General features: G+C 55.5%; 6 protein-coding genes across 6 annotated transcripts; 3 read left to right on the plus strand and 3 right to left on the minus strand.

Annotated features, from left to right (window-relative positions):
• Positions 1–77: 77 nt before the first annotated feature.
• Positions 78–3,851, minus strand: LTR77_008770 (uncharacterized protein; the record flags this gene model as incomplete). The annotated part of the gene is made up of 1 exon (XM_064806000.1): positions 78–3,851. One exon carries the CDS (start codon positions 3,849–3,851, stop codon positions 78–80), a length of 3,774 nt encoding a protein of 1,257 aa, XP_064655859.1.
• A 1,872-nt stretch (positions 3,852–5,723) lies between these two features.
• On the plus strand, positions 5,724–8,688 carry LTR77_008771 (uncharacterized protein; the record flags this gene model as incomplete). Its single annotated transcript, XM_064806001.1, has 4 exons — positions 5,724–7,539; positions 7,739–7,788; positions 7,837–8,434; positions 8,492–8,688. The coding sequence occupies 4 exons, from the start codon at positions 5,724–5,726 to the stop codon at positions 8,686–8,688; spliced, it is 2,661 nt and encodes an 886-aa protein (XP_064655860.1).
• A 462-nt stretch (positions 8,689–9,150) lies between these two features.
• LTR77_008772 (uncharacterized protein) lies at positions 9,151–10,876 on the plus strand (the record flags this gene model as incomplete). The annotated part of the gene is made up of 4 exons (XM_064806002.1): positions 9,151–9,232; positions 9,291–9,642; positions 9,701–10,514; positions 10,571–10,876. The coding sequence occupies 4 exons, from the start codon at positions 9,151–9,153 to the stop codon at positions 10,874–10,876; spliced, it is 1,554 nt and encodes a 517-aa protein (XP_064655861.1).
• A 39-nt stretch (positions 10,877–10,915) lies between these two features.
• Positions 10,916–12,022, minus strand: LTR77_008773 (uncharacterized protein; the record flags this gene model as incomplete). Its single annotated transcript, XM_064806003.1, has 1 exon — positions 10,916–12,022. The coding sequence occupies one exon, from the start codon at positions 12,020–12,022 to the stop codon at positions 10,916–10,918; it is 1,107 nt and encodes a 368-aa protein (XP_064655862.1).
• Positions 12,023–12,491: 469 nt separating this feature from the next.
• On the minus strand, positions 12,492–15,141 carry LTR77_008774 (uncharacterized protein; the record flags this gene model as incomplete). Its single annotated transcript, XM_064806004.1, has 4 exons — positions 12,492–13,724; positions 13,778–14,631; positions 14,761–14,804; positions 14,864–15,141. The coding sequence occupies 4 exons, from the start codon at positions 15,139–15,141 to the stop codon at positions 12,492–12,494; spliced, it is 2,409 nt and encodes an 802-aa protein (XP_064655863.1).
• A 1,408-nt stretch (positions 15,142–16,549) lies between these two features.
• On the plus strand, positions 16,550–18,091 carry OSH6 (Oxysterol-binding protein OBPa; the record flags this gene model as incomplete). Its single annotated transcript, XM_064806005.1, has 2 exons — positions 16,550–17,136; positions 17,197–18,091. 2 exons carry the CDS (start codon positions 16,550–16,552, stop codon positions 18,089–18,091), a joined length of 1,482 nt encoding a protein of 493 aa, XP_064655864.1.
• Between the last annotated feature and the right edge of the window lie 114 nt (positions 18,092–18,205).

Below are 18,205 nucleotides of genomic sequence, written 5' to 3' on the forward strand. Positions count from 1 at the left end.
AATTCCCTTTCAGCCACTCGCAAGCGGCATCTCACGCACATTGGCTCTCCTCTCCTCCTCCCTGTGCACCTCCGCCTCTACATAACCACACACCTCCCATCATTCTTCGTAAACGTAGTAAACATACTCTTCGTCTCCGCCATACTATCATTCCCATTTCTTCCTCCACGCTGCGGCAAAAATTCGGGCCCCAGCATTCGATCATTTTTCCTCTTCTTTGTTCCCGTGCGGAAGAAACCCAATTTCTTTGCCTTGGCTGTACTGGCGAACGCACTTCGATTCGAGACCGAGCTCTTCCGCGAATGTGCCGGGAAGCTGCCTGTCGCGGGTGGAGAAGCGAGAGACGCGGCAGGAGGATGCCAGGCTGTGACGGGGTGCGGGACACTGCCGGTGTTGATCGAGCGCTCGCGGACCGGCACGTGGTCGGAGCGTTGGTTGGGCGGGAAGAGGGAAGCAGAGGCGTTCGTTTGGGCGGCGGTGCGGAAGGCGAGCATGTGTGGTGGGAGGCGGCGGGTGCGGGATGAGGTGGTGCTAGTGGGGCTAGGGCTAGAAGCATCGAAGTCAGAGACAGTAGGGGAAGCGAGGTTAGGTAGACTAGCGTGGCCGGGTGGGTCGAGGAGGGAGGTGGAGTAGCGGTAGGGTGTTGATGATTGGGCGGGCCTGCCTGATGAGGATGAATGAGGGAGACGGGTGGGAGATGGAGGATCCCACATATCTTCTTCCGGTACTGCATCCACTGGTGGAGATGTCATGCAGGATCTTGAGGTAGAGGCTCTTGGTGGCGGTGGGAACGATCGGCCTGCATTCGTGCCAGTGCCGGTGTTAGGTATCTCCCACTCACCGGTTACGTTTGGCAGAGGACCACCGCCTGGCGGCGCATTGCCGTACGCTCGCCGCAAGGATCGTGGCATAGAGTTTAGTGAGTCCGCAGTCGCTGATCGGATCAGCGAGTCGAACGTTGCGGCTCTCGAGACTGGGCTGAAGCGCTCATCAGGAGCTGGTGGTGTAGCTGGATCGTCCCGCGCAACGCTTGCGCTATCATTCTCCGTCTGCACAGTAGCAGCGTGGAACGCCTGGTCTGCACTGAAGGTGTCCGCAGTAGCAGCTGGCGCCGTAGAGGGCGTGCTCGGTACCGGACTCTGCCTGTCGCCATCAGTATTCGTTACCACTGCTGCTTTAGTCGCCGGTGCTGTGGCTGGAGTATCGAGACCTGCCAATGCTCGGAACCGGCTCGGGAGAGGTGCGTTGGGCTCTTCGGTGTATTCCGGTAGAGCTAAGAAGCCTCCTGAAGCGTCGACGCTGATGAGTTCCTGGTTCCTTTCCTCCAATGTCTGGAAACGATGTCGCTGTGCATTGCTCGCAGCTCGTTGTAACGAAGCATGAGACCTCGGCGCTCCCTGGGCATAGGGCTCCTCGAATGTATCAAGCGCCTCGCCCGACTCCATCAGATCAGGTAGAGACCGCGACGCTTCGCTCTGCATTGAAAGCATGCTGGCCCTGATGGGTCTTGTATTTGGTGTGCCGGACCTCGAGGATCGGTCATTGCGCCTGCTGAAGGTCGAAGCAGTTCGGCCCAGGGTGACTGGCCGTGTGCTCAGGCCGCCTCCTCTGTTCTGGTTGACCGTCCTCCGTCGCACGAGCGCCACTTCTTCCGCAACATCAAGCGGCGGCTCTTCGAGAAGCTGAGGCTGACTCTTACCCATCGTCAAGCTGAACGTCTGACCTGCTTGACCGGCGAATTGGGGGTCAAAGTCAAACAAGATGATTCGTCCGCCTTCGATGTCATCAACAGGCTCTTCGTTGAGGCCCTGATCATTGATGCCGCCGGGACTCGTAACCACGAGGCGACCCTGGACAGGATTCTGACTGTTCGTTGGTGCAGGTAACGAGGTCGAGCTGTACACCCACTTCACCTCGGAGAAAGGGCATCCATAACCTTCATCCAGTTCGTGGTCGATACTATGGGCCTCGACAGTGGAATCGTCGTTGTGCGACCTGTGTGGGACGATGTAGAGCCTGATCGTCCGGTCGTTCACAATCATAGCAACTGTATCTCCGCGCTCATCTAAAGCAGGCGCACTGTGTATTGCCGCTCCCAAACCGCCACAGGTAGACAGCGGAGGCGAGATGACAACCGGAAACTCGGTCGCTCCGTACTGCATATCGTTGACGTTGAGAATGCCAAATGTATCCTCCAATCCATTCCATGAAAACAGCCTGTCGTTGCAGACCTCTCGATTCTCCCGCATGAAGACGGCATGGCTCGAGTTGCGAATATTCTCTGGGTGTAACAGCTCCGAGCACCAGGCTTCTTTCAGCTCTTCATGGGTCGGAACAGACGAGCTCGGGAACACTGGTACCGACACAGCCATTGTGGATGACACGTTGATGCGAACAGTAGTGCCGAGCAGGGTTGAGCTATCCTCGGAGAAGCTCAGTTTATCCATCTTTGGACAACGTACAGCTCTACGGTCTGTAGGTAGCGACCCTTGAGCCAGACTGAAGATCTCCACGCCGCCTTCGTAAGCTGCTGCCAGCAAACCGCCGGTTGGCGAGATGGCAATGCAGCTCGTCGGAAAGTCGGTCTTGATGGTTCTCATCCTCCGTAATTGCTGATGGCCAAGATCGTATATATTGACTGTGTGCTCGTCTGCAAGTATCGCCAGGACATTGCCTTCATCGACAATTTCCACCGCCAAGGGTCGACGTTTGAGTGCAAAGTCCTGGCTGACGCCTATAGGTAATGCAGCCGTTTGTAGGATGTATAGTCGAGCACTGTTGTACGCCGCCAGACGACGGCCGCCTGGAGACATTGAAAACCCTAGTGCCTCGCCTTGCGGGAAGCCGGCACTAGCCGTCGCGGTATTGGAGATGAGCTTGATGATGTGGATACGAGGTCGGTTTGGCTCTTCGTCGGGGACAGACTGCCAGCTATACCGAACTCTGTCCCTCAACGGTGTCACATGTTGAGATCTGCGAGAAGCAGCTCGTGAAGGCGGAGTGCCTTTCATCATCGACCCCTGACGGTAATGGCCGTTCATTGTTGGTGTGGTCCTACCGTATGCCGGTGGCGAAGAGGAAGGTGGCGGGGACGACTCGCCTCCGGCGTCCATGGCATACTGCATCGGTGTTACAACGTCTCGTGCTTCGTCGCAAGGTGCGCTGTAGCCATTGATGTTTCGCTCTGAGCCGACTCGTGGGGATGTTCTCGGAGTTGTCCGCCCTTCCGGGCTGGAAGGTTGCTGTGGAATGGCTGCGCTCGAGGAGAAAAGGTCGTCCGCCTGTATACGGGATGAGAAGCCATTCGCGCCGCCTGCACTGTCGGTCTTGAGCTGCCGTGGGCTGTCCGGACGTCTCCCGCCAATTTGCGACTGTAATGATTCGTCTTCAGGCCCTAGCGAGCCGTTCATTGAAGCCGCATCCTCTGAATGAATAGATTTGCTCCGACGAGGGCCAGATCTTCCATCGCCATACAAAGAATCGTCGCTGTCTTCTTCGACATCGCTGACATCCTTCTCGCCATAATATCTCGGAGGTTGTGGGTCTGTACTGTCATTCCTCCTGTGCATCTCGTCTTCACTAAAATCCTCCTCCTGCCCAAGCTTGGGTGACCGTTGCTCCGTGCCGCTCCCGACTGATGGTACTGTGTCTGGACTGACACTGCGTCTTCCTCTCTTACTCAGGAGCCTATTCTCCTTGCTGCGTGAGCTTGTCCCATCCATCTCAAATCTCTGGTTCATGCTTCGGTTTTCGTTCTCTTGGACGCGTTCATATGTGTTGTTCCGTATGCCGTCATGCCCGCTACTGCGCCGCGCTACTGAGGCTTCCGACGAGGATGTTGACCGAGACATGGCCGTATCCCCCAGGGTCGCCGGAAACGATCAAGTCTTCGCATCAGAGGCAATGCTGCAGTCTGGCCGTCCGTTGTCGATATGTATACTCCACTCCGCAACGTATTCCTTCCACATAAGGCCGCTCAAATCATTCCCCACTCTTCCTGCATCTAACTGCTCGCAAGCAAACCCTACTCCAGCCGAATCGTGGTGGTGGTGTCACGAAGTCGATTCAGGAAGGGGCGCCACCTTCAGCCATGCATGCAGCCCGGCGTGCTCGTACTGTGCATGTGCAACCTCGACGAAGAGCGTGTACCACGACGTCATCCACCTCACAATCTCTTGTGCCCAGGTCTGAGACACGGGCCCGGAGACGCTTGGTGCAGTCGCAATAATCATTCGGTTTCAACCGCGGTCCCCTTCTTCGACACGAGCCACCACGAGATGGAAGGCCTAAATTTAGACGCGCGTGGAGTTAGAGTTTGTCGATCCTTGCGCGGGTTGGAGAAGGGTCTGGGGCTGGTATGGAAAAGGATGTTCGTTGATTATTCTGTCAGTACGAACGAAGCAGTGCCTATTAGCGCAGATCTCATTGCTCTAATGATTCCACACTACTCTCGTCGTTGGGCTCTTTCTGTTTGCGAGAACTTCCGTCTCACGGCTTGTGATGATCTGCCGGGCCGACATTACCTGATGCACCAGGAAGAAGACTCAAGCATCTCCCATTATTTTCATCGGACAACGCAACGACTTCAGCACTCTTCGTATTCAGGCCGTCGATCAGCACAATGATCGCACCCAAGGAGACGAGAAGTGGTGTCAGGCCACGCTCGACCTGGAGTGCTATATCCTGTCATTTTGGTGTCTCTAGCATTGACATCGAAGGCATCCAAGGTGTTTGCCTTGGTGGAGAAGACTCGTGTCCATTCGACATTATGGAAACAGGAAGATTAGTCTTCATTCTGTAATTGCATTCGAAGGATTGCAATCAGGCTGTTTCCATCCCGATCGACCTGAGTACGGCACCCCAGCACGAACTTATAGGTATCAGCGTCGACAGCACAACCCGAATTCTCCTTGGATGACTGCTATGGCAGCTCCACGACAAAATGTCTTACCTTGTCAGCGCCATGCTGGAACCACTCCGGGTGAACGCTAGGGCTCGAGGCTCTCGGAGACCTGAGCATATTGGTCGGCGACTTCACACTTCGCTCGCCATTTTAGGGTCAAGCACGTTGCCTTCGGACCCATTCTTCGTCTTCCTCCTCGTTGCCTTGTGCTGGAGCGATGTGTTGATGTTGGCTCAAGATACTAGCGATGGTATGCTTGCCAGAGCTCTGTCTATACCGCCTTTCTATCAACAAGCAATTGGACTCGGATGGCCTTCCGTCTCGCTAACAGCACATTGGTCGAATGCACTGCAAGACCCAGTCTTCCCAGTCTTCTCGACGCTGTGGACGCAGACGATGCAGACTCTGATGCTCTCCACATGATCATCCCGTCATCTGGGGCATCGGTAAAACCAGAAGGCGGGGCAAGCACGCCATCCCCCAAGAAAGACTCTTTTCCGCAAGGATGAACTCCAAGCTCCAGCAAAAAAGCACACTGCAAAGTGCCCGCAGACCAATGGAACGTCATCGATCAGGACTCTTGCAAACGACAAACGAGGCTGCAGTATAGCCTTTCTCAAGCCTTTCGCCCTAGCGGCTACGCAATTTGCGTCCATTATGATGAGAGCATTCGGGAAGAAGACTTCGTCTCTCGCTCATGCATGACCTTCTGAGCTTCGGTTTGTGGTGTATTCTCGATCCCAGTCTACCTGCCCTTTTCACCTTCGGTGCCACTCTGTCGGTTCTGCTTTCGTTTGTTGAAGTCACAAGGATCTTCATCATGCCGTCAGTCTTCAAGCACTCTCCCTTCGTGAGCCTGCGTCCTGACCAGGACTGTGGGAGACGGTCGAAGGAGCAGAGTCCGCCGCCATACCGCACACTCAATGGCGCCAACGGAGCTGGCAGAAACGGCGGCAACGACGAGAAGGCAGCTTATGGAGCTTCGTCCAAGATCAACGGATACTCGAATGGCTATACTGATGGCGATACGAACGGATCTACCAACGGGGTCAGCCACCGCTCTTCTGACGACGAGTTCCTACGCCTCTCAAGCCCGCAACAAGACGTCTTGCTTCTACACGGCCCACGCCAGAAGTACTCGCTGGAGAAAGCCAAGGACATCCCGGAGCTTCGTGGAGACGATGAAGTCCTGGTTCAAGTCCTCGCCATTGGCCTCAACCCAGTTGACTGGAAGGGAGCTGACTACGGCTTTGGTCAACCAAGCTACCCATGGGTGAATGGCAGAGACTTTGCCGGCATCGTTGTCAAGTCACCACGCAAGCCGAGCAGAATCCAGCAAGGCGATGTCGTATTTGGACCTAGTACGGATTATCGAGACGTCAGGAAAGCAGCCTACCAGGAATATCTGGTAACGTCAGACTACAACGTTGCTCGCATTCCTCATGGCGTCGATGTCAAGGAGGGTGCCGCACTGGGTGTGGCGTTCATCGCGGCTGCCATTTCTCTCGGTATCAGCTTTGGTGTGGACTTCACGCTGCTGCGTGAGGCTGCTGCAGGTCCAGATCTTCTTCGTCTTGCACGCAGCCTCGATCCGAGGCACGTACCGGAGGACATCCGAGACGAGATATTCGGCGGCATCTCCAAATCCGAGCGGCCAAAGCCAGGTGAATGGATCGCCATCTGGGGTGCGAGTAGCATGACTGGTCAACTCACCCTGCAACTTGCGAAGTTCGCGGGCCTGAAGGTGGCTTGCGTGGCAGATTTGGCTAGGAACGGACAGAGACTCAGCGATCTTGGCGCGGATTTCATGGTTGACCGCTATGATACGAAGCGTGCGATTGAAATTTTGCGGGCTGTGACTGGCAACAAGCTGCGATTCGGCATCGACACAGCTGGCAAGGAGACCGCTGAATATCTGCAAGAAGCGTTGGCGAGCACGAACACTGGCGGCAAGTCCCACATCCTTGGACTGAGTGGTTTACCTAAGGATGCACCAAATGGTGTCATTCAGCATGCTGTACCGATCAAGATTTTCCATGAAGACCCAAATGTGGGCGAGCAGCTATCCCAATGGCTCGAGGAACTTCTTGTCGCCAAGAGCCTCAAGCTGCCCGAGGTGGAGGTCGCAGATGGCGGTCTTGCGGGTGTTAACACCGCCCTCGATCGACTGCGGTCTGGCAAGATCGGTGGTAAGCGCATCGTCGTGCCAGTAGGCGCCGAAGCAGTCAGCTCGCCGAAGACAGAGATGCCGGTCAATGGCTTCGGCAGTGTCGCTGAGACAGACGACATGAGCTACCACGACATGATCAACTCCGATCCCGACAGAGTCAAATTCGCCTACTGGGTGCCCAATGTCTCCGGCGGCCTTGTCATCAGCAAAATCCCCCAGCGTACTGGGTGGGACTTACATGCCAACGAGCGGTACGCCCAGACGGCAGAGCGATGGGGATTCGAATACGCATTGTCGCAGATCCGCTTTATGGCTGGCTACGGTGCTGAGAATCAACATGAGCCTGTCTCGCTGTCTCAGGCACTTCTCATGAGCACGAAAAGGCTGAAGGTCATTGCTGCCCTGCTTCCAGGACCTTGGAATCCTGCAGTCGCAGCCAAGATGATTGCATCCATCGACAACTACTGTAAGTAAATATTAGGTGGAACATGTCACTCCTATGTCTTAGACTCGAAGGAGCTTGAGCGCCTACTAGCTGAGATGCCCCTTAAAGGTTATCTCAGCCTAGCAAGCCTACCTGCCGGTCTAGGCCATAGAAGCCAGTTCTGCGCTATCTTTGCCCTACGCGGGATAACATGCTGACGTCTTTCACCTAATTTTTAAAGGCAACGGGCGTGTCAGCGTCAACGTGGTGTCTGGGTGGTTTAAGCTTGAGGTGAGTGGTATTCCATACACTCAGATATCGACATACTGACGAACGCAGTTCACGTCCATCGGCCAATGGTGGCTCGACCACGCCGAACGCTACCGCCGCAGTCGGGAATTTATCGAATGTCTAAAAGGCATCTGGACCGAGGACAAATTCACATACAAAGGCGACTTCTACCAATTCCACGACTACCCGCTCAAGCCTAAGCCACTCAACCTCGACAGCAGGCCATGCGGCCACCCGGAGATCTTCCAAGGGGGCAACAGCAATGACGCCCAGGAGAACGCTGGTGCTGTTAGCGATTACTACTTCATGAACGGTAACACGCTTGAAGGGTTCCAGAAGCAGATCGCTGGTGTCAAGGAGAAGGCGGTCAACAATGGCCGCGCTGGGAAGGTCGGCTTCGCTTTGAACGCGTTTGTGATCTGTCGAGAGACGGAAGACGAAGCCATTCGCGTGTTGCAGGAGATCCAGGGCAAGGCTGATCTGGAGGCAGTAGAGGGCTTCAGACAGCAGGTGCAGAATGCTGGTAGCTCGACGGCGAATAAGTCGGGCATGTGGGCGAACTCAAAGATGGAAGATTTGGTGCAATATAATGATGGCTTCAAGACGAAGCTTATTGGGACGAAGTATCAGATTGCGGAGCGTATCTGTAATTCTTCACCTCCACTCTCACTGACAAGCAAGAGCGCATACTGACACGACCCAGGCATGCTCAAATCCCTCGGCGTCGACATTATCCTCGTAGCCTTCCTCCACTATGAAGAGGAGATCGAAGAGTTTGGCCGCAACGTGCTGCCGCTTGTTAGAGAGATGGAGAAGCAGGGGCGTGGCAAGGATGAGGCGTACGAGACTGCGCGGACGGGCTACATCTATGCCGCGAAGAACCAGGAGGAGAAGAAGTGACGTAAAGAGTCCTGGAGCTATTGTGCTAGGGCGGTGCTTTCGATACGGGCTGGCTCTATGAGGGAGAAAGAGGGATGATGAGCATGGGGGACCTGGGGGATGGGAGGATGGCTGCTCTGGGAGGATCCGACAGGGCAAGCAGCTGGGAGGTGTTTTGGGCGTATTGTGATACCATAAAAGCGTTGGAATGCCCACAGGCGTTATGTATCTCTCGACACAAACAGTGCATCATTTACAATGTCCTCTTCTTCCCTTCTCTCCCATGGTATTGCTGTTATTCCAAGACGTATCGAAGACATACTTGCAAGGATCATGACGTGCTCGCTTCACCCTCGGGATCAACGTTCCCGACGTCGCTGTTCAGCGACAGGTTATGCTCCTCTTCCAAATAGATGTATTTGTCTCCCCCAACTAGTATCAAACTTGGACGGAAGAGACAGATTAGCATGCTGTCGGCCCATCATGGTCGCAATGAATGGTACCGCTGCGGTCAACGACGAGAAGCCGAAGAAACGGCTAATCCTCAATGCCTTCGTGGAAATGTGTTCGTATGCCTTGAAGAATCACCCCTTCCTGTAGGACTTCATGATTGACTCCAACAGGCTCCGGCCACCAAAGTCCAGGCCTCTGGCGACATCCGGATGACCGGTCCTCAGAATTCAATACAGTCCAGCACTGGATCAAGCTGGCCCAATTACTGGAGGAAGGCCACTTTCATGGAATGTTCATTGCCGACGTCTTAGGAGGCTACGATGTCTACGACGGACCACGGAATCTGAAACATGCCATCAAGTCAGGCGCTCAATGGCCGGTCAATGAGCCTGCCGCCGTAATACCAGCCATGGCGGCCGCCACGAAGAGCATAGGCTTCGGCGTCACGATTTCAACGAGTTACGAGCAACCATACCATTTGGCGAGACGGATGAGCACCCTTGACCATCTGACGGGAGGTCGGTAAGTCCTGTACTGCTTTCTCGAGATGCATCGCCGCCCTCCACTAACGAACAGACAGCGTCGGCTGGAACGTAGTAACCGGCTACCTCGACTCCGCCGCCCGCAACCTCTCCAACGGCGCCTCCCAAGGCAGCCACGACGAACGCTACGCCATGTGCGAAGAATACATGTCCGTCGTCTACAAACTCTGGAACAGCTCCTGGCGCTCCGACGCCGTGCGTCTCAACCGCAAAAGCGGCATCTACACTGACCCCGGCCTGGTACGAGAAATCAACCATCAAGGAAAATACTTTGACGTGCCAGGGCCGCATTTCTGCCAACCGTCGCCGCAGAGAACACCAGTGATTCTACAAGCGGGGACAAGTAAGGCTGGGAAGGCGTTTGCTGCGAAGCATGCGGAGTTGATCTTTGTGAGTCAGCATAGTCCAGTGGCTGTGAAGAAGAATATTGCGGATATTCGGAAGGCTGCTGCGGAGGCTGGAAGGGATCCGAGTAAGATCAAAGTCCTGGCTAAGTTCGCTCCAATACTGGGCCAGACGAAGGAGGAAGCAGAGGCGAAGTATCGAGACTATGTGCAGTATGGCGATTTTGAAGGCGCTTTGGCGCTGTTTGGAGGCTGGACGGGGGTTGATATGGCGCCATACAAGGACGACGAAGAGTTGCGGTATGTTGAGAGCAACGCCGTGCGATCGTATGTTGAGGGCTTGATCAACCATGCTCCGGATGTCAATGGTGGGAAGTGGACGAAGCGTACACTCGCCGAGCACATCATGGTTGGAGGTCTCGGAGCGACTTGTGTAGGAACGCCAGAGATGGTGGCAGATGAGATGGAGCGATGGGTTGAGGAGGGAGATGTGGACGGGTTCAACATCGTGAGTGGCATCCCTTGTCTCACACCTATCAAGGAGCATTCAGCTGACCTCCACAGGCCTATGCAATCATGCCGCAGACTTTTACAGACGTTATTGAGCTACTGGTACCGGAGCTGAGGAGACGAGGCATCTTCTGGGAAGACTACTGTGTGCCTGGTGGAACATACAGAGAAAATGTGTATGAGATCCCAGGGCAGACCGAGCCGCTTCCAGGTCATCCGGCAGAAGCGATGATCTGGCGTCCACCAAGCTACACTTCTCGCACGGATGATGGCGTCAATGAGCTGAGCAATGGTCATATCAGTGAGCAGGATGGAGCGGTTGGTGACGCTTTAGATCCAATATCTATGCAGTTTAGCTGACACCATAAATCCACATCCCCATCTCCAACATCTACACAGCTATAACTTAGCATTCAAAGCATCCTCCCTCGAAACCACAGCCAACTGTCTCGGCCCCTCCTTGCGGAAATTGACCAGCACACACTGATCCTTAACCCCCGACCTCCCACTCCCCGCCAGCTCTGGTCCAGGTTTATCCAGACCCAACAGCGAGCGCTTGTCATCCCGCTTCTGCCCATCTCGCGCAGGCACAACGATCGGCGAGATCACCTTGTCCGTCCACGGCGGCGAATCGGTCTTGACGAACTCCACGAGCGCCTTTCGCCGTGCTTCGAGCTCGTCGCGGGAGAGTGAGTCGCGGGATATAGAACCGTAGGCTGTCGGGTTTTGTAGATTGTCGAAGTGCTGCGCCACATGATGCAGCAGGAAGAACTGCGGTGGGAACAGAATAATCCGCCCCTCCTGCGCCAATCTCAACCAGGCAGACGCAGGAAGGAAGCGAGCAGTAGTATGCTCCAACCCGCCATCAGTCGTGGGCACCGGCACTTTGAACTCCTCCTCACTATCCGCTTTAGCGGAGTCCGCTAGCGGTGTCGACGACAGCGTAGGCAAGAAGTAAAGGTACATCTGCGTGGTAAATCTCTTCGGCACATTCGTCGGCGTGACCCATCGTGTAAACGGAATGAGCCCATCGACATCAGCCCGTCCGCCCTTCTGCGCCAGCCATTTGGGAAAAGTCGTCTGGTTCGAGTGGACAGCTACCCTTCCCTCCTGGCGTTCCGCTTCGGGGACCTCGATCAGTCGGCCAAAACCGTTGTTGCGTGCGAGTAGGATGCCGGATTCCTCGAACGTCTCCCGGATCGCAGCGTTGCGGTAAACCTTGCTGTCGACGTGGCGGTCCGGGGCGTCTGGAGCTGGGACCCGACCGTCGTGGGGTTCGCTGACGTTGCCACCGGGGAAGACGTGGGCTGAGGGGAAGGAGGAAGCCTTTTTCACGCGTTGGAGCAGGAGGACCTGGTTGTTGGGGGAGATGACGAGGACGCTGGCGCTGGGACGAGGGACGGCGGGGGTCTTTTTGGGAGCCATGGCAGGGAAGCCGTTGGATTCTGTTTGTTTCTTGGTTTCCTCGTCGGCTGAGTAGGTGGCTGTCGTGTACTGGGGCTTCATGGAGGGTTGCAAGGCCAGAGTGGCGCTAAGGTATGTTCTGGTGGTGTTCAGGATACTGTTAGAGCATCTCAGTCTTAGCATAGCATCTAGGTAATCAATGGCACTCGCGGTATAGATGGCCTCCAACGAATGTATCCAGCCGAAGTGTCGTCGGCAAGGCGAGCGGAGTCTGGCCGAGCCGAGGTGAAGTTGAAGCTGACAGTCAGTCAACGCGTCACGTTCTGCCTTCCATCTGTCGACAACAACTTCATTTTGTTACGCTACCGTATGCTATGAAAGGCGCAGACGATTTACTACCGAAAGCAAGTACGTTCCATGCTCATCAAAAAACCCATCAACACGCTACACCGCTCCCGCTATGCAACACTTTCATTCTGATCCCTTCAACGCCATCATTGCAGTCTTCAATTCGTTCCCATCCATGCAATCTTCAAATCTTCACATCGTTCTCCTCATCATCTCCTCCCCCTCAAGTAAAGAAACTCGCCCTCGCCCTCTCACTCTCCAGCGTAGTCTGGTGCAAATGCTGCGTAACATCCATCACCATCTCCACGTGCGCAAACCCCAACCCTTCCCCCTTCCTCGTCGCCAGCATCTGCGCCGCCTTCAGAATATTTTTGATCTGCCGGCCGTTCATCTGCAGACGCGCGAGCTTGTTGACATCGCTCTCTTCCATGGTATGCGGGAGCGTACGAGCCAAATGCTGCTGCTTGACGGTCTCCTCGTCCTGTGGACTGGCTTCTCCTTTAGCCTTCGACTTATCCTGGGACTTCGCGGCGGACGCTGTCACCTTCGGCGGTCTCTCGCGCGCGGCTGCTTGCGCGATGTTGTGCTGCTTGAGGAAGGCAAGCCATACCGACTTCCTGCTGGGGAGGTCGAGCTCCTTGTACTCCAGGCTGATGTGAATCCTCGACTGGAAGGCTTGGTCGAAAGTCTGCACCCGATTCGTCGTCAAGAACATAATCCCTTCATAATACTCCAGCACCCGCAAGAAGATGCTCACGAGCTTATTCCGCTCCAACTCATGCAACGAGCGCTCTTCCAGAAACACATCCGCCTCGTCGAGCAGAAGCAGAGCGTTCCAGCGCGTGCACATATCGAGCACCCCTTGGAGCTTGCTCTCGACATGTCTAGGATCGAGCCCGAGATCGCCGGCGGACATCTGATACAGCGGCACTTTCATCTCTTCGGCGACGGATTCGGCGGTGAGAGTCTTGCCGACGCCTGGAGGGCCACAGAGGAGCAGGATGATGCCGCGGCCTTTGCCTTGGATCACGTCGTCGAACTGCGTCATGTGGTTCTGGTGGGTTTCGATGAAGCCGTGGATGAGCTCTTTCTTGTTGCTGGGGAGGACGAGGCTGTCGAAGGCGGACTCGTTGAAGCTGATGTCCTGGACGGCGTTCACGAAGAAGTTCAGCCACATCTTCTCCTTGAACGCATACCCGCGGACGAGTGGCGTGCACATCATCTTGTGCTCGTCGTTCAACTTGTTCTTCTGCTTCGTCTCCTCGTCCTCTTCGTCCGCGAACAGGCCGTCCAAGGGCATGCCGTCGTTGTCGTCGTCGTAGTCATCGTAGTCGCTCTCATATTCGTCCTCGCCTGACGCAAGACCACCGAGCCCACTGACCGCTCTTGTCTCCTTGACATGCAGCGGCTGGACGAAGATGCTGTAGTTTGGGTTGAAGCGGTTCCAGCCGTAAGTCTGTTTTGCTTGTTAGCACGCACCAAACCTGCAGGACTTGCAAGATCACTCACATCGATCACCACACGGCCTTTGACAAACTGCGAGTCTCTATTTCCCATGCTGTCAGTCCTCCACCCAACTCCGTGGTACGCCCGGTAATGGCATCCAGCAAAGCTCTCAACCTTGCCACCACGCTCGATGAGCTTCGCCTTGAGGTCCTCCTTGCTGTTGTGGTACTCAAGCGGATAGCTCTGAAAGCTGTTGATCGACTTGGTCCCATCATACGCCGCGATCTTGACATTCAACTTCTGCGTCCCAAAGCGCGTCCCATCGTAATCAACGTACTGGCACGTCAGCCAGAAACACGGATTCATGTTGCGATCCTGGCCATATCGCGACGACATGAGCTTGAAGATGCGGTCTTGGCCTTGCTGCTTGCTGTACACAAGTGAACCGGGTTGGAAGAGGGTCCAGAGGTGCTCGTAGGTCATGACGCCTTGGCTTTTCAGGTCCATCGACGCATCAATGGTGTCTTTGAACTCCTCTTCCAGCAGCTTCTGCAGGAGCTCGGCATGCTCGGCTTTGGTCTTTGCTTCAGCTTCATCTCCGAGGCGCAACTTGACCAAAGCCTGGTTGAGTTCTTGATAGCGGTGGATGAGCGGTTCAAACCTCCCGGAGAACTCCAGGCGCTTGAGGTTGACGGTGACTCCTGGGTAGCCAGCCAGCACTTCCTTGAGCAGGTCTTTGAGCAGCGGGCTCTGGATGACGACGGAGTGGAGGGTGAGGACTTTCGTTGGGTCATTCCACACCTTGACCTTGCGCACGATGATGGAGAGCTTCTGGGTCTCGGCGTCCTCTGCGGGCTGGCCTAGGTCTTCTGGGATCTTCGACTCCCACTGGAAGCGGCCGCGCTTGTCTTCTTTGCCTGTGGGTACTGTCAGCGACTGTTCCCGGCGGGGCAAACTGCTGCACAGGGGTGGCACAGCGACTGTACTGCGGTCACTGGCAGTGGCGTGCAGGAGAACAGCTTGATAGCCTTAGGCGGTGTACTTACCGGAGTAGAGATACTTGAGGCCGACAGTCATACCCACCTCCGCTCTGCATGTGAAGTCAGCTTTCGCCCTCGTCTCCCCAACTAAAACGAAGGGGATACTCACGGATCAAGCTTCACCAGCTCCTGCGGCGTACTGTCGGCAGGAGTCACGTCCATCTTCCCCTTCTTGACCCCGTTAGTCACCTCCTCGACCTCCGAGTCGGAGGAGGCATCTCGTGCGGCGGCCATCCTGCGCTTCTTCAACTCGAGACGGTTCTTTGCGTTGAGGAGACCAAGCTGGCAGAAGAATTCTTGCCGAGCGCGTAGTCGTTCTTCGTCTTCTGAGTCAAAGTCTTCGCCGTCAAAGATCGGGGGGAGAGAGATGTTGTCTAAGCTGTTCATGAATCCGAAGGTTGGAGGTTGGAAGTTGAAAAGTGGCGAGGTAGCAAGCAGTGCACGGGGTGTTGGTGGATGCGCTTAGGACAGTTCCGTCGTTTAGTTCAAGGCAACACTTCACCAGTCATATCTAAGGTACTGGGTGCCTGGGGCGATGTCTTGAGACTGAGGAGCGGCACGGATGAGATGGCTCATAGATGGTTTATTCACTAGAGATGCAGGCTGCTCACCGGTGCGGAGGGCTAAGATGCAGGACAGCGCAGTCAGAGCGAACAGTCAATATGAGGCTGAAGCTTTGCTTGGAGCTACTGTCGCCTGCAGGATGCACCGCCACGGTCGAGACAAGGTAATCAAAGTAGTAGGACTGTCTTGGAACTGTGCGTTCAACAGAACGATCGATCAAGGCGGTAGATATTCAGATAGTACACCGACACCAACCGTGTTTGTACGCTTCAACCAAACGTCAACCTAGAGTATTTCGTTGCAACAACTTGACAGATCGAACGAGCCAGAGCGCAAGACTGTCGACTCATTGAATGGTCGAAAGTCGCAGTCAGGCGGAGTCCCAGGGAGAGACGCCGTAAACAAGATATGCGAACGTCGATGTGTCTATCAATCGACGAAGGGACAATATTTTGGTCAACTTTGTGCAAAAATCATCGGGTCAGGTACCTGGAGGTCTCAGTGAGTCAACTCAAAGGCAGGTCGCGGATCAGGCTACGATCTCGATCCACGAGGCCAGTTGTCGAGCGACTCATCAGCGTACAGCGCTCTTGGAGGCTAGAAGACTGTGAGCGTTGTATTGACGATGGACGGTCTGGATAGGATCAGCTCAAAAACCCCTTCGAGTAAGATGTTGTCGTCGCCCGGGTCGTAGTCTTTTCATACTATACAACAGTCTGCGGAATCCCCCCAAGACAAGACCGAATCTGTAGCGACAAGGCCCACGTGGTGTTGGCAGCAAGCAGCGTTCACCGAGAGGTACCACTGCCGTGCCTCGCATCGTTCCCGGGATATGTGTATCCTGCTGTTCCACATCCTCGTCGGAATGCTCTCATGGTGAATGGGGTCAGGAGAAAGGGAAGCAGGGAAGAAAGTGAAACCCCACTTCAGCAGGCGTGAAACCTCACTCGCTCCTGTGACGTGGGAGGCATGACCCGAGAATTGAGTTTGCCTGGAGGAGAGGAACGACCCAACGTGTTGTTGTCTTTCTACCCGACCTACTCTCCTACCTCCTACGACTCGACCACAACAACAACGACCTCGACAAGTGACCGAATTGTAACCTTGACGAGCGTGACCACCATCCGGGCTGACCCGCGTACTGGTATACACACCGCTGACACCCCTCCTCCCCACACCGGCCTGGAAACAACACTTTCTCCCCTCGAATACCACTCCAGACCTGCCCAGCATGGTGCTCGGCCACAGACATCGCACGTCCTCCATAGGCAGCGGCAAAAACAGCGAATATGACAGCGCCGACGAGGACGAAACGGTCGTCAGCAGCGAACAAGGCAACGTCCTCCAACACATCGTCTCCCAGCTCCGCCCGGGCGCCGACCTCTCCCGCATCACCCTGCCCACCTTCATCCTCGAGCCTCGCAGCATGCTCGAGCGCATCACAAACTTCATGGCACACCCGGAGATCATGCTGCCCCTACCCACCATCGACGACCCGGTCGAGCGCTTCGTGGCCGTGACAAAATTCTACCTGAGCGGCTGGCACATCAAGCCGCCGGGGGTGAAGAAGCCGCTGAACCCGATTTTGGGGGAGACGTTCACGGGGTACTGGGATTATCCGGATGGGACGAGGGGGTATTATATTTCGGAGCAGACTTCGCATCATCCGCCGAAGAGCTCGTACTTCTTCATGGCGCCGGAGCATAGGATACGCATTGATGGGACGCTGAAGCCGAGGAGCAAGTTCTTGGGCAACAGCGTGGGCAGTTTCATGGAAGGGATTGCGGTGATGAGGTTCTTGGACCGGAATGAGCGGTAGTACGTGGACACCATTCGTTCACGCAGATGTGAAGCAAAGCTGACTTGTGAATGCTACAGCTTCATCACCCAGCCCAACATGTACGCCCGCGGCATCCTCTTCGGCAAAATGAAGTATGAGCTCGGCGACCACGCGTCCGTCAAATGCCCCGAGTCCGGCCTGGAAGTGGACATAGAATTCAAAGTGAAGGGCTGGGTCGGCGGTACCTACAACTCCATCGGCGGCTTCATCAAAGACACGCGCAGCGGCAAATCCCTCTTCGAGCTCTCCGGCTTCTGGCACGGGGAGATGAGCATCAAAGACCTCTCCACAGGGAAAAAGACGGTGCTGTTTGATGCCAGCCATGCGAAGCCGAGTTATCCGAAGAGCAGGCCGTTGGAGGAGCAGGCGCCGAGGGAGAGCCAGAAGTTGTGGGCGACGACGGTGCAGGCGCTGAAGAAGGCGGATCAGAATACGGCGACGAGTGAGAAGAGCAGGATTGAGGATGAGCAGAGGAAGGAGGCGGCGGAGAGGGGGGATGAGCAGTGGAAGCCTAGACTGTTCAAGAAGGCTCCGCCGGGAGATGAGGAGAAGTTGGACTGGGTGTTGGATGCGACTGTAGATGACACTGCGCCGGTGGACAAGCAGATTGAGCAGATCTTGTCGATTGCTCCGGTCTTGCCGGGTCAGAACCCAGGACAGAGGTTCATGGACGAGAAAGCTCTGCCGTCACAGCAAGGGAAGCCATCATCAGCACAACAACCACCTCCCCAGCAGAACAGTGGCGGCGGTGATCTAATCGACTTTGGCCAAAACGACAGCGCTCCTCCTGCCGCAACCGCACAATCCTCTTCAAAGCAGCCAGCACAGCAGATGCAGTCGCCAATGGTACCTACCAAGAGCTCTCATGGTGACCCTCTCCGAAGAATGGACAGCCTAGGCAACGAGGAGACCTTCATGGATGCAGAGTCATGAGCATGATGATGAAAGAACTGGCGAAGGATGTGATTTTGACGGTGTCGATAGAGGTGCCCCGCAGCATGGAATACGGGCGTTAACGTGTGGAATGCTTATGATATCCCCCCAAAA

This window comes from Saxophila tyrrhenica, assembly GCF_035928015.1.
Source record: "Saxophila tyrrhenica strain CCFEE 5935 chromosome Unknown scaffold_15, whole genome shotgun sequence".
Taxonomy (NCBI): domain Eukaryota; kingdom Fungi; phylum Ascomycota; class Dothideomycetes; order Mycosphaerellales; family Extremaceae; genus Saxophila; species Saxophila tyrrhenica.